The sequence below is a fragment of the Schistocerca americana genome, chromosome 4 (genome assembly GCF_021461395.2).
Source record: "Schistocerca americana isolate TAMUIC-IGC-003095 chromosome 4, iqSchAmer2.1, whole genome shotgun sequence".
Classification (NCBI taxonomy): Eukaryota; Metazoa; Arthropoda; class Insecta; order Orthoptera; family Acrididae; genus Schistocerca; species Schistocerca americana.
This window is the reverse complement of record NC_060122.1, coordinates 787,420,890-787,442,472: the sequence shown is the minus strand read 5'-3', so window position 1 is coordinate 787,442,472 and position 21,583 is coordinate 787,420,890. Positions and strand designations below refer to the sequence as shown.

General features: G+C 44.3%; 1 protein-coding gene across 1 annotated transcript in view; it reads right to left on the bottom strand.

Annotated features, from left to right (window-relative positions):
• The window catches only part of LOC124613800 (solute carrier family 26 member 6-like), a 144,070-nt gene that overhangs the window by 20,491 nt on the left and 101,996 nt on the right, over nt 1–21,583 (bottom strand). The window contains exon 8 of the mRNA XM_047142523.1: nt 1,068–1,279. Coding sequence (XP_046998479.1) covers nt 1,068–1,279 — 212 coding nt within the window. The remainder of the gene's footprint in view (nt 1–1,067; nt 1,280–21,583) is intronic.

The following is a 21,583-nucleotide window of genomic DNA, read 5'->3' as shown; positions in this document are numbered from 1 at the left end:
AAATAATCTCTGAGAATTGTTTTCTGCGCATGTAGCCCAGCTCGTGTCAGGACTACGTAACACAGCGTGTTGTTGTTTAAGTAAGTTACTCTACTAAGTCTTTTTCTTCACAATAGCCGGCAGGGGGCACTAATTTCAGGGGTAACCTACTGTTGCGCGATAAGCAGTAGCGCTGTTATAGCGTTTGTCGGGTTTCTACCTCCACGCCGGTCGTTGTGGCCGAGCGGTTCTAGGCGCTTCAGTACGCAGCCGCGCTGCTGCTATGGTCGCAGATTCGAATCCTGCCTCGGACATGGATGTGTGTGATGTTCTTAGATTAGTTAGGTTTAAGTGGTTCTGAGTTCTAGGGGACTGATGACCTCAGAAGTTTAGACCCATAGTGCTCAGAACCATTTGAACCATTTTTAAGAGCTAGGTACATCTGGAGGTCTCTTCCTTATAACTCGCTGTTGCAAACGGGTGTTGCACCATGACACAGACACAAATCTGAATACAACGAACAGACACGTCAATGACCGGACAGACATACCATAATTTAGTGAAAAAGAAAAAAAAAAGAAAATTGGGCATGAGGAAGATCGGAACACAGATCTCCCCCTTCACATTCCAACAGCGTGAGTATACAAATACAACGTGCTGGCTATTCGTACTCGCTCGATGTTATACATCTTGAGCTTGGACGGTACACTGTATTGTTCCTTTGACAGTCACCCGCTCTGGGACGCCTTGTCACTGTTCGCGCGACTCCCCCCGACGGAGGATCGAGTCCTCCCTCGGGCATAACTGTGTGGGTTGTCCCTAGAATAAGTTAGTTTCAGTTAGATTAAGTAGTGTGCAAGTCTAGGGACCGATGACCTCAGCAGTTTGGTCCCATAGTAGCTTACCACAAATTTCCAAAAAAATTTTTTCGCTGTTAAGTTCACCTCCTTCCTGTTTTCGTGATTCATCTGTGCTCACTTTTTTCTGTGCTGCCCACCCCACCATGTTACCGGTAAATCTGAGGGGGCTGCGATGCGGTGTTTCCGCCGCCAGTGGGCGGGGTTCCGGCGCCCCGCCCCGCCCCTCACCTTTGGCGGCGGCCAGCATGCCGAGCACCTGGACTCGCGGCGCGGCCCCCCTGACGACCAGGAAGAGCAGCGACAGCGCGACGCCCAGCAGCAGGCCGAGCGCCGTGTCGAGCAGCACGACGCCCAGGAAGGAGGCCACCCACACGCCGCCGTCGAGCAAGCTCAGCCGGAACATGCGCGGCACGTCGCGGCTCGCCGCCATCACCATTCCCCTGCCACACGACCGCCGCCTCACTCCTCTTACGTCTCCCTTAGCCACGCGTGTTCCAACACAAGTATATACAACTAACAAGGGGAGGCCGTCAATTGTGAAATTCAGATTCGATTCATACTGCGCATAATAAAAGCTCATGGCCAGAGGTGTAATGTGGCAAAGCACCAAGATGCACTTCTCAGCCGTTGTCGAGAAAATAGACAGTTAAAAGAAACCGTTGCGGTGAAATACTCTCGACGATTAATAATTTTCCAGAGCGTCCTGGCGCAGCGGTAAGCGCTCGGGTTCGTAATATGAAGGTCGCCAGATCGAATCCCGCGCCATGCAACTTTTTTTTTATTATTAGTTTTTTGTAGTTCAAATATATATATATATATATATATATATATATATATATATATATATATATATACATATATATAAAAATTGCTTATGCATGTTGGTGAAGGCGGATCGCTCTCCAATTGTACCGCCTCCATTTTTCCGTTTGTTTAACAGGGTGTACCAAAGCTCTCCCGTCCGCACTAATTTTCGACGATGTTATAAGTTGCGCTAGGGACCGCATCTACCTTCATTCGAAGTTAGCACGCAAGTACGCTGTTATGCGGCGGCTCGTTTCGGCCCATTCAACATCTGTCCTTCAAGTGTAACGAGCGAGTAACGGAGTTTATATTTCATACCTGCCACAGCAAATTTGTGTTCGTGGGGTTTCTATTCTAATTCGAACGTTTGACTTACGCTATACGTATTCGTTTCTGAATGTCGTTTCTACGTATTCCGTTAACTATACGTGGTTAACATTATGAAGACAATTAATAACATTTGTGAAATACAACTTTGTTTGCGGAAAACATAATGATGTTCGAAGTCGCCAGTGTTTCCACGACAAGCGACTTTCAACAACTTATTATATGCATAATTGTTGCAACTGATTGCCGGGAATTATATATATATATATATATATATATATATATATATATATATGTATATATATATATATATATATATATATGAATTACAAAAAACAAACACTAAAAAAAAAAAAATTTGCATTGCGCGAGATTCGAACCGGCGACTTTCGGATTACGAACCCGAGTGCTTACCGCTGCACCACAACGCTGTAGAAAATTATAAATCGTAGAGAGTATTTCATCGCAACGGTTTCTTTTAACTGTCCATTTTTTCGACAACGGCTGAGAAGTGCATCTTGGTGCTTTGCTACATTACACCTCTGGCCATGAGCTTTTATTATGCGCAGTATGAATCGAATCTGAATTTCACAATTGGCGGCCTCCCCTTGTAAGTATCCGAGACTTTTGTTTCGATACCGAGTACTTTCACAATCGAGAACTTCCACCGATACTTACTCAGTATCGAAACAAAAGTACTTGTATCCAATCGACTTTACGCACACAGCTGAGCAGCGAGTGAGCGATTGTGGCTACGGTACTACCATCTGCCCTCCGCCCTCGCCCACCCCCCTCTAGGCGTGCGGTGCCCTTATTCAGCTGGGCGTGTTCATCTTCTCTTCGACCGTATTGTCTCTTGTTGCTCGCAATCCTGCAGTCATTAGAAAAATAAAAAAAATTGTCAGGTTGAGATCTGATCGATGATGATGATGACGATAATGGTGATGATGTTTGGTGTGGGGGGCGCTCAACTTCGCGGTTATCAGTGCCCATACAAATTCCCAACCTTGCTCAGTCCAAACGTGCCACTTTCATGAATGATGATGAAATGATGAGGACAACACAAACACCCAATCGTCTCGAGGCAGGTGAAAATCCCTGACCCCGCCGGGAACCCAACCCGGTACCTCGCGCTCGGGAAGCGAGAACGCGACCGTCAGACTGCGAGAACACGAGCTGCGGACTGATCTAATCGAGAGTTCGGTACAAACTTACTAACGTATACAGATAGTTCACCCATTCTGGGAATCGACAACTTCGACCGTTTTTGCCTGTTACCGACATTGATAGTGGCAAGATATCGGTCCCAGACTTTCAAAGATTTTCGATAATGTTTTAGTTTCAATACTGTATACGTGGCACAAAGTCATGCAGGAGGCAGACGACCATTGTTATTATAACCGTCAGTTCTCCATTCAGGATGACTGCATCACAATGGTAAAAATCAAATATTAGCCCAAGAATGGCTTTATAGCTCATATGACGCGCTTCAGAATCTATTGTCAGATGTCCAGGAGCGATCACTGCACGTAGATCGGCGCTTCCAGTCCTATGAAAAATATTCACAGACTAGCTTCAACGTTTTACTACTCTGCGAATGTTTGTTTCACATACAACTTGAAACGCCTTATCTACGTCCAGTAATCACTTTTGAATATCTCATCATGGGTAACTTCCGAAACACGTCATATGAGAAATAAAATCATTCTTCGCCTAATACTTCACTTTTAAAGGTTGAAAGCCAGTAGAGCTGAATGCAGAACTACTGATTGTTTTCTTTTTAAATTTGTCGTCGGATAACAAATGAAAAAATAACATTTTTTCATGTGACGCGACAATAAATTACCAACTTTCAGATTTCTTCCTTTGCCACTACAGTGGAACCTTGCTTCCTGACAAAATTCAAGATTCTACACCAACGGGACGATAAATAGTTTGGACAAGAAGAGAATAGAAGCTTTCGAAATGTGGTGCTACAGAAGAATGCTGAAGATTAGATGGGTAGATCACATAACTAATGAGGAGGTATTGAATAGAATTGGGGAGAAGAGGAGCTTGTGGCACAACTTGACTGGAAGAAGGGATCGCTTGGTAGGACATATTCTGAGGCATCAAGGGATCACCAATTTAGTACTGGAGGGCTGTGTGAAGGGTAAAAATCGTAGAGGGAGACCAAGAGATGAATACATTAAGCAGGTTCAGAAGGATGTAGGTTGCAGCAGGTACTGGGAGATGATGAAACTTGTACAGGATAGAGTAGCATGGAGAGCTGCATCAAACCAGTCTCAGGACTGAAGACAACAACAACAACATGCCAACGGGAAGTACCCTATAAATTTTGATGATTCAGTGTGCCAGTATCAAAATATATGGCATAAATGGCAGTACCTTTTGGCTGCATCAATTTAGAAGCTTACATTTATTACATCGCCAAGAGGTTACAGAACTTAGTATGTAACACAGATTTCAATTTGATGCGTCTACCCGTTACTGAGGAGAAAAGGCTCTTAAGAGACGGACGAACAGTGTGTAAGATAAAACTTTAAAAAACGTTTTTCTTGTGATGTTGTTACAAATTCGCAGTTTACGGATTTTTTTCCTTTGGTTGTAGTGTGAAACTTTGCTTCTTGCCAAATTTCATGATTCTCGGCTAGCGGGATGTAGCCTGTAGATTTTGACGAGTGAGTTTGCGACTATGAAAATATGTAACGTATCTTTTGACTGCATTAACTTAGAGGCATCAATGTTTTACACCGCCAAGGGACAATATACCTCAGTATGCGATAAATTTCAGTTTTATACGTCTACCCGTTCCTGATAAAAAAGTTTTAACAGTCGGAGAGACAGGCAGACAGACATACTGACAACGACGTGATCCTGTCGTATGCAAACAATAATCCTGAAGGCTCACTTTTGAAGCTTGTTTCTGATGATAAAACAACTTGAAATGCCGCCTTCTTCATGTTGGAGCGAATCTTACATTTGAGGAATGTGATATCTGAAATCGTGGTTGACAGTGTTTCAGCATCTCACGTGCCAACTACACTCCTGGAAATTGAAATAAGAACACCGTGAATTCATTGTCCCAGGAAGGGGAAACTTTATTGACACATTCCTGGGGTCAGATACATCACATGATCACACTGACAGATCCACAGGCACTTAGACACAGGCAACAGAGCATGCACAATGTCGGCACTAGTACAGTGTACATCCACCTTTCGCAGCAATGCAGGCTGCTATTCTCCCATGGAGACGATCGTAGAGATGCTGGATGTAGTCCTGTGGAACGGCTTGCCATGCCATTTCCACCTGGCGCCTCAGTTGGACCAGCGTTCGTGCTGGACGTGCAGACCGCGTGAGACGACGCTTCATCCAGTCCCAAACATGCTCAATGGGGGACAGATCCGGAGATCTTGCTGGCCAGGGTAGTTGACTTACACCTTCTAGAGCACGTTGGGTGGCACGGGATACATGCGGACGTGCATTGTCCTGTTGGAACAGCAAGTTCCCTTGCCGGTCTAGGAATGGTAGAACGATGGGTTCGATGACGGTTTGGATGTACCGTGCACTATTCAGTGTCCCCTCGACGATCACCAGTGGTGTACGGCCAGTGTAGGAGATCGCTCCCCACACCATGATGCCGGGTGTTGGCCCTGTGTGCCTCGGTCGTATGCAGTCCTGATTGTGGCGCTCACCTGCACGGCGCCAAACACGCATACGACCATCATTGGCACCAAGGCAGAAGCGACTCTCATCGCTGAAGACGACACGTCTCCATTCGTCCCTCCATTCACGCCTGTCGCGACACCACTGGAGGCGGGCTGCACGATGTTGGGGCGCGAGCGGAAGACGGCCTAACGGTGTGCGGGACCGTAGCCCAGCTTCATGGAGACGGTTGCGAATGGTCCTCGCCGATACCCCAGGAGCAACAGTGTCCCTAATTTGCTGGGAAGTGGCGGTGCGGTCCCCTACGGCACTGCGTAGGATCCTACGGTCTTGGCGTGCATCCGTGCGTCGCTGCGGTCCGGTCCCAGGTCGACGGGCACGTGCACCTTCCGCCGACCACTGGCGACAACATCGATGTACTGTGGAGACCTCACGCCCCACGTGTTGAGCAATTCGGCGGTACGTCCACCCGGCCTCCCGCATGCCCACTATACGCCCTCGCTCAAAGTCCGTCAACTGCACATACGGTTCACGTCCACGCTGTCGTGGCATGCTACCAGTGTTAAAGACTGCGATGGAGCTCCGTATGCCACGGCAAACTGGCTGACACTGACGGCGGCGGTGCACAAATGCTGCGCAGCTAGCGCCATTCGACGGCCAACACCGCGGTTCCTGGTGTGTCCGCTGTGCCGTGCGTGTGATCATTGCTTGTACAGCCCTCTCGCAGTGTCCGGAGCAAGTATGGTGGGTCTGACACACCGGTGTCAATGTGTTCTTGTTTCCATTTCCAGGAGTGTACTTTAGATATGAAAACACTCAGCCAATTACAGCTTTATAAAATAAGTCCGTTTTGTAACCTGCACCACGCAAGTAACGAGCAGCCTTTAGTTTTCTTTATCTTAAATATCTTTGTGAGTAGTGCCCTTTTGGCATATTTCTTATTTTATGAATGACATATAAGTACTGCTAGTCTTTCACGATGATTCCGTACTTCTACTCTGTATCATACGTTTTTAGTCATAGTTCTGTGACCATGTTATAGACCATTCTTTGATTTAAATTCTCAGGAAGACACTCCTAGCAGTGTTGAAACCTGGTAAATTCCTTAAAAATAGTGACCGAGGGCTGTTTTCTTTCAATTGTAACTATTCACTGTCTCTGAACGTGGAGCCATGTACAAAATTTATAAATGCCTTTTGAATATGTAACAAGACAAACGTGTGGGTGAAAGAGTCTTAAAATATCAAAAACTATATCAATGATAAATTATGTGCCAACAGACATTAATATTGTATCTCACCAGTTTCACCAACTGTCAGAGAATACAAAGAAGGTTTATTGAGAGAGCTGAAGGAATAGTGTGGATTAACTAAGTTAAATGACCATGCACCCATTGCTACTATGCTGGTTCTCAGGATTAAACGCGTTCATTTTCAAGGTCCGGCAGCATGCGGGCGAGGCGTATGAAACCTCAAACGTCTGGTTTATCAAAGACAAAGCAGCCCAAGCGAATCGGAGGAGGGTGCCGCTTCCTCTGCTGCAACATAGGAATATGGTTCGTGGAAACAACATGATCAGTTAGTGCACGGCCACAAAACCAAAACGGAAACACACCAAAGTGACAAAAAATCTCTTCATTTGTCAAACCCTATGTATCTTGTAAAAAGCAACCCATTTCCAGAACGGTAAGATATGAAAGTCATTTTTTCGTGTTTGTATAAATATGTTCACCAATACCTCGTCGTTGTCGCAACGTCTGTGCCTCGTGACGGTTTACCTTCGAAAACTGTTGCACCTATGACTCAGAACAGAAATAAGTTGTAAGCTAAATATATGCAGCAAATGATCTTTTTGGCAAACCTTCCAAAATATGATTTTTTGTCTTTCATACAGAAATAAAACTATTTAATGTGTTTTATTAGACTACATAAAATAGGCAAACAAGTTAAATGTCACATATATTCAGCATTACTTCAGCTACATAAAAAAATTCAAATGTTATCGATATGAGTATGAATCGTTGCGTTTGGAGACATATGAGTAGTATCCCAGGACGAACTGAGTACTACTAATTTGAGCAGGTATCTATAGTTTCATAGCATCAAAACATCCCTATCCCTACGCACTCCGATGGGTAACCGTGATGACGCTTGACACTACAGGAAGCTATTTAAATTCCGAGACCTAACTGTAATTTAGTCAAATGCTCTGCATAATTACTAAGCAGGGACTTCGGAATGCAAGTTAGACATTTTGTCCCACACTAAGACCACTCCTCAACTAGAGAGGAGTATTGTCACACTTATACTGACAAGCCAAAACTTTTTGACCACTCTCCACCCTGGTATTGGATGTTTCCTGGTGATGCTGAGGGCACGTGGCCGTTGCTAAAAGTGTGTAAGTGTAGCAGAAACGGACGGGGGATCACCCTAGTGAAAATGCTGGCTGCAAATGGGGGAAATCCATCGAGATAAGCGACTTTGACAAAGGGCAGATTATTATTACGCAAAGCTTGTGAACGAGTGTCTCGCAAACGGCGAAGCTGGTGGAATGTTCAAGTGCTGTTGTCGTGAGCAACTACGGAAACAGGACAGGGAAACTACCACTAGGCGCTAAATGGTTGGACGTCCACAGCTCTTCACAGGACGTGGGGTTCGGAGGCTTGTCTACTCTTTAAAGTTGGATAGATGGTGATCTGTGGGATCTCTGTCGAAAGAGCGCAATGCTGGTGCCTGCTCACCGTTCGTCGTACGTTGTTGAACATGGAGCCCCGCAGCAGACCACCCCCACGTCTTCATATGTTGACCCAACGACATCATCAGTTACGACTGCAGTGAGCACGCAAACATCGGAATTCGACCGTCGATCAGTGGAGACGTCTCGGCTCTTTGGGAAAACCACATTTGTAGTCAATGGTCGTCTCCACAAACGCCATCATCGAGGTGAACGGTGGCTCGAAACGTGCAGCGCGCCACGGACGCAGGCGGGGGGGGGAGCAGTGTTATGGTATGGGAGACATTCTCCTGCGCTTGCATGGGACCCATGGTAGAAATCGAATACACGCTGACAGCTGTGAGTTACCTGCATCCCTTCATGCATGATGTCTTCCACGACAGCGATGTCGTTTTTCAGCGGTAGAGTTGCCCGTGTCTAGGAGCCGAAACCGTGCCACAGTGGTTTGAGCAGCATTACAGTGCACTCACGTTGATGTCTTGGCGACCAATCTCGCCTGATGTAAACCCTACAGCACTAAAGTGTTGAGTCCTCCTCTTATTTATTTACCAATACATTTTAACGTTTCTCCTAATGAGTAGTTACGAACTCTAGTTTTAGTTACTCTGAAATATTGTTGAAATTAGTTTAAGTATAAAACTGAAATTTGTAAGACAGTTAGCCTAAGTTACTCTGGATTTGGATTGGATTGTTTGGGGGAGGAGACCAGACAGCGAGGTCATCGGTCTCGTCGGATTAGGGAAGGACGGGGAAGTAAGCCGGCCGTGCCCTTTCAAAGGAACCATCCCGGCATTTGCCTGGAGCGATTTAGGGAAATCACGGAAAGCCTAAATCAGGATGGCCGGACGCGCGATTGAACCATCGTCCTCCCGAATCCGAGTCCAGTGTGCTAGCCACTGCGCCACCTCGCTCGGGAAGTTACTCTGGAAGGTTATATAAATTTTTTACGGCGATTGGCTTACGAGGAATGACTTAATTACTTCACAGATTGTTGTGAGGTTTTGACGATCTGCACAGCGAACACCTGCATGTTCGATGTGAGCACAGAGCTGACACGCGGGCAGGAATCCTTCAGAATATAGTGCCACTGACAGCGGCGAGAAGAATCATACAGCTTCCTAATCGTCGATGCCTACTGATGCCTCACCTACAAACAAAATAATAATTCGCAATTTGGTGACCTGAAGATGGGGACAAACAGCAGTCTCTTGCCTGTCGCTGTTTGTCGTTCCACATTAATGACTAATTATAATTGCACAGAGAAGGCCACACAACGGCGGAATAAACAGGGCCACCAGGTAAGAATCGAACTGTAGTTCATTTCAGCAACTGTGTTTGTGTAGCTGCAGTACGGCTGGACGGCTTGCAGTCATGAAGGCACATCAAAAGATTATCAACGCATAATCTGTCATTAAAATATTTTAAAACTAACGCTGCAGTAGTAACCCAAAGTGAGCAGAATAATCAAAATGCTGAAGAAAGTCATCAACATGTAAGCGACATTGCCGTTGGTATTTCTCTAAGGTCTGGCCATTTCTGAGGGTACTGCTGTTCCTTTCCTAGAGGGAGAACGTTCTCTGTCTGATGTAGGCTTTGATCTATGATTCATATCAACAATACTTTTTTTACTGTGAACGCTACTAAAATGGATGCTACAAATACATGGCCGTATCAGTCGTTTTTTTCCCCGTGTTCTAAGGACTTGGTCTAGACTTCCATTTCTTTTTCTCCTTGAGATAAGATGTTCACGACACCCTTGAGCATGCCACCTTCTTCGTACCCATGGGAAAATATGAACTTAAAAAAACAATTAACACAATTTTACTAAGTGTAGGCTAAGGAACCAGCCGTGGGCCAGCCTATAAAGTAATTTCCGTATTCGTCTGAAATGATTTAGAGAACTCATGAAACATAAAGAAAGAATTTAAACCTCTGTAATATCGGAAAATTTCCTTAATTCTGCATGCATATGCTTCAGTACGTCAAAGAAATACTGCCATTGCAAATGCACCGTCTAGTGGAAGTTAAAAAGCACTCCTTGAATAATAAATTTGAATTTCTAATTGGGTTGACTAGGCAGTAATAAAAACGATTTCTTTCTTGCACACACATTTTCGTCCCCGAAACTTCAGCACATAAGCCTCTGCATGTAATTCAAAATATGCCAGCAGATTACTGGGAGTCTGGCCATTGGAGTGTACAGATAATACGTGATTAGTGTAGTGTAGCAAATCGTGTAACAGGAAGCCTCAGATTTATCATTCGTACAAGCCACCTTTTTCAGTACATTAGACACGGTACTGAGGAATTAGAGGAAGTATTGCTGGGCGAATCAACATCTTGAGTCTCTTTTCATTAATGACTGTTATTATTAAAGACCCAGCACGGGACAATATTTAGACACGGCAACATTTTTATGCAGGACTTAGCTCACTATCTATCTCATACTGACGATATGATATACAGTTTTTAAAATATTAAATAAATTACGTATCGTACGTCAAGAGTCATCTGGCTATCATGCCGGTTTAGTAACCGTCTACACTGATCGTTAGAAGTTTCAGTTCTGAGCTGCAGGTGCACCTCTTTTCTGAGTTCAAAATGCTGGAACATGAGTCTTCTTGAACAGACAACTACGCATTTTCCTGCATATAAAATCATCCAGATTCGTATGGTCGTCCTTCAGCTCCTGCTGGCCGTATGTTACAGGCGAGTATTGAACTATTCTCTCCAATTACGAGTGGCTCTTATCCTTGATGATGAGTGAGATGTGGCTGTGTTAACAGTAGCGTAAATATTAATACTGCCGTCGTTTTTTTTTTTATATCATAAAATATGTGTTTATCTCTCTCTCTTACCCTCTACACTGAAACACCAAAGAAACTGGCATAGGCTTGCGTATTCAAATTCAGCGATACGTAAACACACAGAATACGGCGCGCTGCGGTCAGCCACGTCTTTATAAGACAAAAAGTGTCTAGAGCAGTTGCTAGATAGGTTACTGCTGCTGCAATGGCAGGTTATCAAGAATTAAGTGAATTTGAACTGGTGTTATAGTCGGCGCGCGAGCGATATGACACGGCATCTCCGAGGTAGCTATGAAGTGGGAATTTTCCCGTACGACCATTTTACGAGTGTACCGTGAATATCATAAACACGGTGAAACATCAAACCTCCGACATCGATGCGGCCGGAAAAAGATCCTGCAATAACGGGACCAACGACGACTGAAGATAATCGTTCAGCTTGACAGAAGTGCAACCCTTCCGCAAATTCCTGCAGATTTCAATGCCGCGGCATCAACAATTGTCAGCGTGCCAACCATTCAACGGAACATCATCGATATGGGCTTTCGAAGCCGAAGGCCGATTCGTGTACCCTCAATGACTGCACGAGACAATGCTTTACGCGTCGCCGTCGCCTGGGCCCGTCAACACCGACATGTTGACTGGTCGGACGAGTCTCGTTTCAAATTGTATCGCGTGGTTGGACGTGTACGGGTATGGAGACAACCTCATGAATCCATGGACCCTGCATGTCAGCAGGGGACTATTGAAGCTGGTAGAGGCTCTGTAACTGTGTGGGGCGTGTATAGTTGGAGTGTTATTGGACCCGTGATACGTCTAGATACGACTGTGACAGATGACACGTACGTAACCATTCTGTCTGATCACTTACAACCAATCATGTCCATGGCGCCTTCCTACGGACTTGGACAATTCCAGCAGGACAATGAGACACCCCACACGTCCATAACTTCTACAGAGTGGCTCCAAGAACACTCTTCTGAGTTTAAACACTTACACTGGCCATCAAACTCCCCGGATATGAACATTATTGAGCATACCTGGGATGCCTTGCAACGTGCTGTTCAGAAGAGATCTCCACCTCCTCGTACTCTTACTGATTTATGGACAGCCCTGCAGGTTTCATAGTGTCAGATCCCTCCAGCACCACTTCAGACATTAGTCGAGTGCACGCCACCTCGTGTTGCAGCACTTCTGCACACTCACAGGGGTCCTACACTATATTAGGCAGGTGTACCAGTTTCTTTCGCTCTTTAGTGTATATGTCACGCTATACGAATATCACGATTTTATTAAGATTCGATTTTATTAAAATCAGAGCGCCTTTCGGAAGGAATGGTATGAACGAATGTTAATTTTAGAGCATACTCCGCTAATCAAAGATTAAATATGCAATGAATCATTCGTTGTGGCTAAGACAGTAATCGTCACATTCCGTCTCTCAAATTTGTTAACATTCCGTCGATAACAAAAACTAAAGTATCAAGTTTTTGTTTAATGGGGAACAGATTTTCAATAGCCGTAGCATGAGGTAAAACGGCGAGTGACTAGGGCCTCCTGTTGGATAGACCGTTCGCCGGGTGCAAGTCTTTCAATATGACGCCACTTCGACGACTTGCTCGTCGGTGGGGATGAAATGATGATGATTAGGCAACACAACACCAAGTCCCTGAACGGAGAAAATCTCCGACACAGCAGGAAATCGAACCCGAGCCTTTAGGATTGACATTCTGTCGCGCTGACCTCTCAGCTACCGGAGGCGGACGTAGCATGAGGTGAATGTGATGACCGTAGGTCTCATATGCAGTTTTTATTTCCTTCCAAGTGTAAAGTGTGTCTGTTACGTAGCTGACGGGAATTCCCAGATACATGTGTAGATCTTACAACAAAGCTTTGTACTCTGTTGATACTTGCGTCTAATGATGACGCAGAATAAGATACTCGAATGGGAACACTACTAGGGAAAGGAACTTTTCGACTCTGTAAGTGCAGAACAGGGAATCAGTGATCATAAGGCCGTTGCAGCATCCCTGAATATGGAAGTTAATAGGAATATAAAAAAAGGGAGGAAGGTTTATCTGTTTAGCAAGAGTAATAGAAGGCAGATTTCAGACTACCTAACAGATCAAAACGAAAATTTCTGTTCCGACACTGACAATGTTGAGTGTTTATGGAAAAAGTTCAAGGCAATCGTAAAATGCGTTTTAGACAGTTAAGTGCCGAGTAAAACTGTGAGAGACGGGAAAAACCCACCGTGGTTCAATAACAAAGTTAGGAAACTACTGCGAAAGCAAAGAGAGCTTCACTCCAAGTGTAAACGCAGCCAAAACCTCTCAGACAAACAGAAGCGAAACGATGTCAAAGTTAGCGTAAGGAGGGCTATGCGTGAAGCGTTCAGTGAATTCGAAAGTAAAATTCTATGTACCGACTTGACAGAAAATCCTAGGAAGTTCTGGTCTTACGTTAAATCAGTGGGTGGCTCGAAACAGCATATCCAGACACTCCGGGATGATGATGCCATTGAAACAGAGGATGACACGCATGAAGCTGAAATACTAAACACCTTTTTGCAAAGCTGTTTCACAGAGGAAGACCGCACTGCAGATCCCTCTCTAAATCCTCGCACAAATGAAAAAATGGCTGACATCGAAATAAATGTCCGAGGAATAGAAAAACAACTGGAATCACTCAACAGAGGAAAGTCCACTAGACCTGACGGGATACCAATTCGGTTCTACACAGAGTACGCGAAAGAACTTGCCCCCCTTCTAACAGCCGTGTACCGCAAGTCTCTAGAGGAACGGAAGGTTCCAAATGATTGGAAAAAAGCACAGGTAGTCCCAGTCTTCAAGAAGGGTCGTCGAGCAGATGCGCAAAACTATAGACCTATATCTCTGACGTCGATCTGTTGTAGAATTTTAGAACATGTTTTTTGCTCGAGTATCATGTCGTTTCTGGAAACCCAGAATCTACTCTGTAGGAATCAACATGGATTCCGGAAACGGCGATTGTGTGAGACCCAACTCGCTTTATTTGTTCATGAGACCCAGAAAAATATTAGATACAGGCTCTCAGGTAGATGCTATTTTCCTTGACTTCCGGAAGGCGTTCCGTACAGTTCCGCACTGTCGCCTGATAAACAAAGTAAGAGCCTACGGAATATCAGACCAGCTGTGTGGCTGGATTGAAGAGTTTTTAGCAAACAGAACACAGCATGTTGTTCTCAATGGAGAGACGTCTACAGACGTTAAAAAAACCGCTGGCGTGCCACAGGGGAGTGTTATGGGACCATTGCTTTTCACAATATATATAAATGACCTAGTAGATAGTGTCGGAAGTTCCATGCGGCTTTTCGCGGATGATGCTGTAGTATACAGAGAAGTTGCAGCATTAGAAAATTGTAGCGAAATGCAGGAAGATCTGCAGCGGATAGGCACTTGGTGCAGGGAGTGGCGACTGACCCTTAACATAAGACAAATGTAATGTATTGCGAATACATAGAAAGAAGGATCCTTTATTGTATGACTATATGATAGCGGAACAAACATTGGTAGCAGTTACTTCCGTAAAATATCTGGGAGTGTGCGTACGGAACGATTTGAAGTGGAATGATCATACAAAATTAATTGTTGGTAAGGCGGGTACCAGGTTAAGATTCATTGGGAGAGTCCTTAGAAAATGTAGTCCATCAACAAAGGAGGTGGCTTACAAAACGCTCGTTCGACCTATACTTGAGTATTGCTCATCAGTGTGGGATCCGTACCAGATCGGGTTGACGGAGGAGATAGAGAACATCCAAAGAAGAGCGGCGCGTTTCGTCACAGGGTTATTTGGTAACCGTGATAGCGTTACGGAGATGTTTATCAAACTCAAGTGGCAGACTTTGCAAGAGAGGCGCTCTGCATCGTGGTGTAGCTTGCCCGCCACGTTTCGAGAGGGTGCGTTTCTGGATGGGGTATCGAATATATTGCTTCCCCCTACTTATACCTCCAGAGGAGATGACGAATGTAAAATTAGAGAGATTCGAGCGCGCACGGATGCTTTCAGACAGTCGTTCTTCCCGCGAACCCTACGCGACTGGAACAGAAAAGGGAGGTAATGACAATGGCACGTAAAGTGCCCTCCGCCACACACCGTTGGGTGACTTGCGGAGTATAAATGTAGATGTAGATGTAGAAATGTAGTAGATGTAGATGTTTTGGCCACAATACCTGTACATTTTACTTCACAATGCTACTGTAAAACATCATAGTACAGTATCCTATAAAACAGCCTTCATCGCAACGCCTACTGAAACTGTCACTAATCCAACAGTAATGGTGTCTAATTGGTTGCTAGAAGAAGCAGAAGAGTACCTTCACACGTTCGGACACTTCTAGGAGGTAGAAACTTACACCGAAACAAAAAATATATGTCTAGAAATCATTAGCTCTAAAATGCATACCTTAACAGCTATGAGCACTTGTTCATCATCGATACCGTTCTATTACTGTCTCTTTGCTTTGCGTATTTTTGAACCAAAGGAAGAAAAAAAAGTGCAGCAAACATGGGCTCTAAAATGAGTACATTAAGAGCTATGGACAGCTGAAACTTCCTGGCAGATTAAAACTGTGTGCCCGACCGAGACTCGAACTCGGGACCCTTGCCTTTCGCGGGCAAGTGCTCTACCATCTGAGCTACCGAAGCACGACTCACGCCCGGTACTCACAGCTTTACTTCTGCCAGTATCTCGTCTCCGACCTTCCAAACCATGGACAGCTGTTCAATAGAAGAGACGTGTTTGACAATAGCAAAGGTGAAACAGTGCTCATAGTTTTTAAGAGATGCAATTTAGAAATCATGTTTACTGGACCTTTTTTTATGATATTACCTCCTCTGAAAATATGGAAAGCAAAGAGCTTGCAGTAGAAGAGATGTATTTTGCAGTATCGAAGAAACAAAAGTACTCATAGCTCTTAAGGTACGCATTTTAGAGCCCATGTGACTAAAGATTTTTATTGTTGTTTTGGTGTAAGGAACCTGTCCTCAAAGTCTGTAAAGGGAATTTAGTTGCACCCTGCATATGGCTCGATGCGTCACGCCCTACTCGCTTTCACGACAGAAATTGAATTGGACCGTTCCACCTGATATAATTACTGAGAACCGTAACTCGCAAACAGGATATGCCATTTCTGTGTGCTTCCATGTGTAGTGAATGGACAGACGCTGTCTCACACAGCCATAATTAGCATTACAATCAGGACATCTGTATCGATCGAATTGGATGCGCCTGTCGCCAAGGCTCAGAGGAAGATGTGCTACCCTCTGGAGCAGAATAATTCACTACTCTTTTTATTTCGCCTGTCTGCACTGATAATTATCAAGCAGAACGATATTTGCTGAGTCATGACGGAATAAATACGCCACCGGTTTCTTTACGCAGCGTACCACAAACGTGATTAACTTTCATATGCGAAGCTATATTCAAAACATTTGCAGAGTGTAGTAAACGACACACAGCGCGCGGAAGTGTTTGCAGTTAAAGTAACTAGCCCACCTAGCGCCTGCTATGGGACAGACAGCAGTTAGAAATTAAAAAAAAGGCAACAACATGGCTTTCAACTGAATTGTCAAAGACAGGCAAAAGTGAAATTCATATACATGGGTGGTTACATGACACGTGAATTTTCTGTTATGTTTAGTGGATAAAGCTTGGCTATGAAATCAGCTTCATTAATGGTCGTTAATGACATTAATTTTTTAAGCTAATGAGCCATACTGCGAACACAGCACTATAGTAAATAGCCCACATCTGGTACAGGAATGTGTAATGTCATTAATAATGAAACCTAGAGTCCACATGTTTTAATTCTTACTGACGTATAGAGAGCATGAATGGACTACTCTATTAAGTGCAGTATATCAAGAAGTGTTAACTAAGACATGGTGAAAATCGCACTGATAGACAAAATGATACACGTTCGCTTGCCAGACAAACTTACGCCAGCATATCAAGCGCTGACCTTCTTTTTATGACTGTAGTCACAATAGAAAATGGAAATGAAGTCCCTTGCTTCTTGACAGAGCGTAGGGGAACGATGCGGGACACCCGCACCACCGTACCAAGCAAGGTCCTAATGGAGGTGGTATGCCTTTGCCTTCCTCCGACCGTAATGGGATGAATGATGATGATGGAGACGACGCAACAAGATCCAGTCATCTCGGGGCAGGTGATAATCCCTGACCCTGCCGGGAATCGAAGCCGGGACCCCGTACTTGGGAAGCGAGAACGTTACCGCGATACCACGAGCTGCGGACTGTACTTGCAAAACGGTCCCTTTCCGACCCAAGGACATTTGGCTATATTCCACGTCCCATACCTTCCCCTGATCTTACTATCAACCCTGTTTTCTCCATCCTGTGTACGACCTTCCAATTTCGCCCAGAAATTCACTTCCATCTGCGATAGGTTTATAGAGTCAATGAGGTTGCGCAAGCACATTCAGAATAGTAGTTTGAGGTAGCAAGTGAATGCACGTGGACATATCTACTTCCCTGGGTGGCCACAGAGCCAGTACTTGGTGTGTGAGGTCACACGCTCTCACTGATTCTATAGTAATACCACACTTTTAAGTAGTCTATAGCGCCGAAACGTGCCATTTGTGTATATGTATAGAATAACACTTAGTATGCATACTAATAAATAGCCGAGATGGAAACGATGACTTCAACAATGAATCATGCAACAGCTCAGGTGATAATACACTTAAAAACTCTAAAGACAAAAAATGCAAGGAACAATAATGATGTCAGTCCACTGCAGCACGCAAATGAGTAGATTGCCTGGTAACTAAATAAATACTCAAGATACTCGTAAGCACAGTACTGTCATAAGCTGAATTAATGTGTCGTAAACGTTAGATGCACCCACAGAATTACGTTCAACTAGTTTCCCAGTTCTGATCTTATTTCACCTACCAAAGCCAGGGAAGAATGTCTTTTAGGTCCAGAGATTTCCGGAAAGAAAAGGAACTCTCCTTCGATGGTGGAGAAGACGTTTAAATGTTCCTGTGGGACTGGGACTCGGTAGCAGAAACCAATCTACAGGTCACCATGTTGTAAGGTGCCAGGACATGGGCACTTACACGTTAGCTTCCTAACATTAGTATTAATAATAAAGGGACTGGCAAGGGCATCAGATAATGACTTCATTGAATTATGATGAATATGAGGCACTTTCGAGTAGCATCCCCTGCATGTCTGCATGATTAAGTTACTAACTTAAAGCGTTGGTGAAAAGTGTCGGAAGCTGAGAATTGTGGAATATAAAGTCTGCAGCTGGCCGTAGCTCGCCGGGCCGCCGTGGGCGGCAGGTAGCCGTCACCGGAGAAGCAGGACAATACGGCGCTTTTGGGGTCAGCCCGGCATCCGGAACCACCTGTGCTGGGCAACACGCGGCGAAGACGGGAATTTCGTTTGTCTAGGGGCGATATGACCTACTCGATCATTGGGTAGATCTCAGAAATGCCGTTGGAGGGGTTTCGGCGATGATGGAGCGTTCGACATTGGCTGAAACTGAGTATTCTTTCGCCGCGTTTTCGTACGCGTGGGAAACAGGAGAATTGTGGAGATAGAGGAGTTCGCCTTCAGCCATCGGGCGGTACGGTCTTGGAGACGGCGTCTTGGCCATCGTCTTCGAAGGGAGATATACGGTCTGTATCGCAGCACTGCACCAACGCGTGTTCCGTGCAGAGTCCTGCGGTTAGAGCTCAGAAGCGAGATTTTCACCAACGCTTAACCACTTCCAACAACTTATCTAATAATCGTGATCTGGTAGTTATCCTTGCGAGGTGCCGAATGTTTATCAACGTAGCCGCCGGTAATAGGGGCGCGTAATTGCAAATTGTTAATGTGCCATTCTCAGGAGTGTGTGGATGGACAAAGAAATTCACATTTTTTTTTCTTTTTGTAAATTTTGTCAATTGTGGGGGATATCAAATTAAAATGCCAGTATTACAATCGAATTATCGACTTTATTGTAGCTAGCATTTACCCTGTTCCAGTAAGCTTTACATGTACTCTAGTCACTGCACAGCTTGCCCAGATGGGAAGGAAAGAAGGTTTGCAGTCTCCTACGTCAGCGACGGACAGATAAGTTTACAATGTTAATTCGCACTCAGTACAAGCAAATATTGAGGAGACAAACTGGAGAAGAAATAAAATGTCTTTAGCTCTGCTGCCAGAGACAGTATGCGAGTATGTGGCAGTCCAATATGTTAAGAACTCTCAGAGCAATTGTCAACTCTGGATGGGTATACTGGTCATGACTATTGCCCTTACTCCTCGTTATTATGGCCTTATGAATTGCTTCGAAGATAGCGTCGAAAATGTAGGAAAATACTCTCTCTTATGAAATAATCATAATTGGCATAAAATATCAAAAAAGTACATGTAAAACGCGTTGAAATTTTGGCCGTGGATGGAGGGTTTTTGCGTTGTTCAACTACCCAACCAGAACACTATTTTACACAAGTACAGCACAAATATGTAGTACATCTTCCATTGACCACTGAGTAACAATCTCCAGCAGAGGTGAACTGAAATAATGAGTTGTCCCTCCACACTAAGTGCAATGCCAATGTATAACTCTGCGTAAGAGACAGGATGTATTCTGTCCCTGTAGAATCAACAAACTAGCTCATCTTACTCATTAACCATCATTTTCACCCAGCATTCAGAGCCGCAAATGAAGATGGTGGCTGTTGGTCAACAACGTATGCGTCGCATTTAACATTCGACACATGTAACCTACGTTGCTAAGGCAAGCCAGACATGATTCCCAATGACCTTACTGCGTGTAGTATAATACGCATGTCCGCTCTTCGGAGCAGTCAGACTTTTGAATATCTGCAAGCAACCTGTGTCATTTTCTTTATGAAAAGAAAGAGGCAGCCCTCCTGGCAAGCAGAGATAAGACGTAATCTTCTCAGTAATTCAAGTAAATAAAAACTTGCTAAAGGAAATCGTTATGTGGGTTGCTAATACAGTCCCAATTACGTGACACTGAACAGAGAAATGAGCTGTTATAATAACACATGGGTAGAAAAGTATACAAAACAAAGTTACTACACAGACAATAGTTGCACTGGTTCAACACAAGCCGAGATAGTCCAATGACGAATTTGAATTTAACGTTACTTCAACCCATGGTATCGTTCTTGCCCTCTCGTATGGAAAACCTACGTGAATTTTGAGACAACGTATGCACCCCGAACTTAACCGCTTAATCCCGTAAGTCATACTACACTGAAGCGCCAAAGAAACTGGTATAGGCTTGCGTATTCAAGTACAGAGATATGTAAAAAGGCAAAATACGGTGCTGCGGTCGGCAACGCCTATATGGGACAACACGTGTCTGGCTCAATTGCTAGATTGTTATTGCTGCTACAATGGCAGGTTATCAAGATTTAAGTGAGTTTGAATGTGGTGTTGTAGTCGGTGCAAGAGCGATAGGACACAGCATCTCCGAGGTAGCGATGAGGTGGGGATTTTCCCGTAGGACCATTTCACGAGTGTACGGTGAATATCAGCAACCCGGTAAACATCAAATCTCCGACATCGCTGCGGCAAGAAAAAGATCCTGCAAGAACGGGTCCAACGACGACTGAAGAGAATCGTTTAGCATGGCAGAAGTGCAACCTTTCCGTAAACTGCTGCAGATTTCAGTGCTGGGCCATCAACGAGTGTCAATGTGCCAACCATTCAACGAAACATCATCGATATGGGCTTTCGGAGCCGAAGGCCCACACGTTGTAACGTTCCCTGGCAAACTCACGCTATTAATGAACAAGAGTTTATTTGTACCATATACGCCGCTCTGAGCAAGTTGTATACACCGTAATTATTGAACAAAAAATATTATTGAATTTTGTGTAAAAGACATTTGTTATTATCGTAATATTTTTTGTAGTAATATTCTCTCTGTATTTAGGATAGTAATTTTTCTTTATTTATTATGTGATTGTGAAATGTGTCAGTATCTGCGATAACAGAGATGTGAAATTTAGCCAGAGGAGAATAAAATTGTCAAATTACAAAGAAATGTTAATAGTCAGCAGTAGTATAAAAGAACCATGTACAGCGTATTCTTTGGTCTTCTCTGTGTAGAGCTGAATGCGAGAGGAAGCTGTGTCGAAGCGATTTATGAATGGGTAGACTTCTTTTGTCTCTGTCTAGATTTAGCGGCCATTAGAGGAGGCGTTACAAATTAATGTGAGTTCAATTATTGTTTGATCTAAATATATCAGAATTTATCAAAAGTGTGTATTATTAATGTAAATTAGCTTGCCCATGTCATCTATAAAATTTCTTTAAAGAATTTTCAGCATTTTTAGCGGTGTTGCTGGGCTGTGCCGCAACCGATCG